Source organism: Rhinopithecus bieti, unplaced genomic scaffold (assembly GCF_001698545.2).
Source record: "Rhinopithecus bieti isolate Rb0 unplaced genomic scaffold, ASM169854v2 scaffold_1368, whole genome shotgun sequence".
Lineage (NCBI taxonomy): Eukaryota > Metazoa > Chordata > Mammalia > Primates > Cercopithecidae > Rhinopithecus > Rhinopithecus bieti.
Window position 1 is genome coordinate 477,149 of NW_016803382.1, and position 3,613 is coordinate 480,761.

The 3,613-nt window shown below is 48.3% G+C and overlaps 1 protein-coding gene across 1 annotated transcript; it reads right to left on the bottom strand.

Annotated features, from left to right (window-relative positions):
* Nucleotides 1–2,089: 2,089 nt before the first annotated feature.
* LOC108535811 (60S ribosomal protein L38) lies at nucleotides 2,090–2,523 on the bottom strand. The gene has a single exon (XM_017882131.1). The coding sequence runs from the start codon at nucleotides 2,366–2,368 to the stop codon at nucleotides 2,156–2,158; it is 213 nt and encodes a 70-aa protein (XP_017737620.1). The 5' UTR covers nucleotides 2,369–2,523; the 3' UTR covers nucleotides 2,090–2,155.
* Between the last annotated feature and the right edge of the window lie 1,090 nt (nucleotides 2,524–3,613).

Below are 3,613 nucleotides of genomic sequence, written 5' to 3' on the forward strand. Positions count from 1 at the left end.
AGGAAATCGAGACCAGCCTGGCCAACAGTGAAACCTCATCGCTACTAAAAATATAAAAATTAGCCGGGCGTGGTAGTGGGCCCCTGTAGTCCCAGCTACTCAGGAGGCTGAGGCAAGAGAATTGCTTGAACCCAGGAGGCACAGATTACAGTGAGCTGAAATTGCACCACTGCACTCCAGCCTAGGCCACAGAGCAAGACTCCATCTCAAAAAAAAAAAAAAACCTATCTATCTATCTATCTATATCTATATTTAGATATAGATATAGATATTCAAACTACATTTAAGTTAAAAAAAAAAAAAAAGTGGCCGGGCATGGTGGCTCATGCCTGTAATCCCAGAACTTTGGGAGGCTGAGGCAGGCGGATCATGAGGTCAGGAGATCGAGACCATCCTGGCTAACATTGTGAAACCCCATCTCTAGTAAAAATACAAAAAAATATTAGCCGCGCATGGTGGTGGGCGCCTGTAGTCCCAGCTACTTGGGAGGCTGAGGCAGGAGAATGATGAGAACCCGGGAGGCAGAGCTTGCGGTGAGCCGAGATCACGCCACTGCACTCCAGCCCGGGCAACAGAGCGAGACTCCGTCTCAGAAAAAAAAAAAGCAAAGTGCAGAAGTGTGTATAGTATACGACCTATACTATACACACTTATAAGAGGGAAGAAGGAATAATATATATTCACTTTTTTTTGGTTTCTTTTTGAGACAGAGTTTCACTCTTGTCCCCCAGGCTGGAGTGCAATGGCACGATCTCGGCTCATCGCAACCTCCGCCTCCCAGGTTCAAGCAGTTCTCCTGCCTCACCCTCCAGAGTAGCTGGGACTACAGGCGTGCACTACCACACTCGGCTAGTATTTTGTATTTTTAGTAGAGACAGGGCCGGGCACTGTGGCTCGCACCTGTAATCCCAGCACTTCGGGAGGCTGAGGCAGATGGATCACCTGAGGTCTGGAGTTTGAGACCAGCCTGACCAACATGGTAAAACCCCATCTCTACCAAAAATACAAAAAATTAGCCAGGCGTGGTGGCAGACACCTGTAACCCCAGCTACTTGGGAGGCTGAGGCAGGAGAATCACTTGAATGCAGGGGGTAGAGGTTGCAGTGATCAGAGATCATGCCATTGCACTCCAGCCTGGGCAACATGAGTGAAACTCCCTCTCAAAAAAAAAAAGAATAGTAGAGATGGGATTTCACCACGTTGGCCAGGCTGGTCTCCAACCCCTGACTTCAGGTGATCCACTCGCGTCAGCCTCCCAAAGTGCTGAATTACAGGCGTGAGCCACCATGCCTGGCCTTAATTTTGTTTATTCATTTATGTGTTGTTTTTTGTAGAGGTGGGATTTCATCATATTGCCCTGGCTGGTCTTGAACTCCTGGGCTCAAGCAATCCACCTGCCTCTACCTCCCAAACTGCTGGGATTACAGGCATGAGCCACCACATCTAGGCTATTCACAGCTATGTTTTCAAAAAAGAAACTCTGGAAGGATACACAAGAGACTGATACAAGTGGCAAGTTGTTCAGATGGGTGAAGAATCAGGCAGAAAGGACAGGGAGTTGGAATAAGACTTCACTGTCATCAGTCAGATGTTATTCTCATTTGTTTTTCAACCGTGTTACCTATTTGTGATAGGCAGAACTTCTTCCTAAAGATCTCCGTGCCCTAATCCTGAAAATATGTTGTATTATATACAGCACAGAGAACGTTGTAGATCTAATTAAGGTCATGGGCCTTTAAATGAGGAGATTAGCTGGAATTATCCAGGTGAACCCAATCTAATCCCATGATCCCTTAAAAGCAGAGAGCTGTCTATAGCTGGAGCCAGGAAGATTCAACATAAAAAACCAGAGATTTGAAGGGTGGGAGGGACTCAAGGCCTACAGAAAGCAGGACAGGGAGAGTAGGCACCCTCCAGGAGGAGATTCTTTCCCCAGCTGGCAGCCAGCAAGGAAAGAGGGGTCCCAGTCCCACAACCTCCAGGAGCTGACGTTAGCCCCCAACCTGCAGGAGTGTAGAAGACTCCTCCAGAGCCTCCAGTCAGGAATGCAGCCCTGCCTGCCAGCACCTTGATCTCAGCCTGCAAGATCTTTTTTTTTTTTTTTTTTTTTTAGGATTTTTAGTATTTTAATACAGTTCAAATCAGTGTGTCTGGTTCATTTCAGTTCCTTCACTGCCAAACCAGGGGGGAGGGACTGCTTCAGTTTCTCTGCCTTCTCTTTGTCAGTGATGACCAGGGTGTAAAGGTATCTGCTGCATCGAACTTTAAACTTCACATTGTCCTTATTTTTCTTGATCTTGACAGATTTGGCATCCTTTCGTCGGGCTGTGAGCAGAAAGTCCTTGATTTCCTCAATTTTCCGAGGCATGGCGACGAGGCGCGCAGGGAGCTGGCGCGGACCGGGACCCTTCTCACCCGCGTACCACTCTAGAGCAGCCTGCAGGATCTTAAACAGAGAACTCCACTGAGCCTCCCTGGACTTCTTATTTTTTAATTTAGAGACAGGGCCTTGCTCTGCCCCGCTAGGCTGGAGTGCAATGGTGCAAACAACATAGCTCACTGGAGCCTGGACCTCTCAGGCCGAAGGGATCCTCCCACCTCAGCCTCCCTCCTGAGTAGCTGGGACCACAGGCACATGCCACCATGCCTGGCTAATTTTTGAAAATCTTTTTTGTAGAAATGAGGTCTCGCTATGTTGCCTAGGCTGGTCTTGCACTCCTGGGCTCAAGCGATCCTCCTGCCTTGACCTCTCAAAGTGCTGGGATTACAGGCATGAGCCACTGCACCTGCTTTATTGTGATTTGTTCTCTATGATACTTTGTTAGAGTTTGGCTGGGTGTGGTGGCTAACACCTCTAATCCCAGCACTTTGGGAGGTGGGAGGATCACTTGAGCCTAGGAGGTCAAGGCTACAGTGAGCTATGATTGTGCCATTGCACTCCAGCCTGGGCGACAGAGCAAGCCCTTGTCTCAAAGAAAGAATAAATCACAATGGATTAAAAAATTTTTTTCAAACATGAGTCAAGCAGCTTGTGAAATATCAAACTCAGCCCTATCTACATTTCAGGGCTAACTAGGCCCAGAGACCCATTGTTGGTTCTATTTCATCAACTCTTATCCAGGACCCTGATCCAGGCTCTCCTCAACATTCGCAAGACAGTGTTGGAGAAAGAATGGTAAAAGCAAGTGTTCAGTCGCACACACTCAGAGATGGCACAGTCTGTAATCCTAGCTCTGTGAGTCTCAGAGCATGGCCCCTGGCCAGACTCAGCAGCCTCACCTTCCCAGACCTCCCAACTCAGGAATCGGCTTTAACCACCCCTCCAGGTGATCCTCATACATGGTCAAGTTTGAGAACCATTGTATATCCTAGCTGGATCTTTCTTTAGGATGGATATCTTCCTTGAAGATGCCGTCTTTCTCGGGCCACTAGGTTTCAAGGGCTTAAGGCAACACAGAAACTGCAGTGTTGGAGAAGCAAGCCGCTGACAATAGTGCACCCAGCGAGGTTAGATCGAAGTGGTGGGTAGCGAAGGCAGTGGCAGACTCCCTTTCACAGAGGGTCTGCTTTCACATCCCACCCGCAGACAAAGCCCTGGGTATCACAGAGGGTC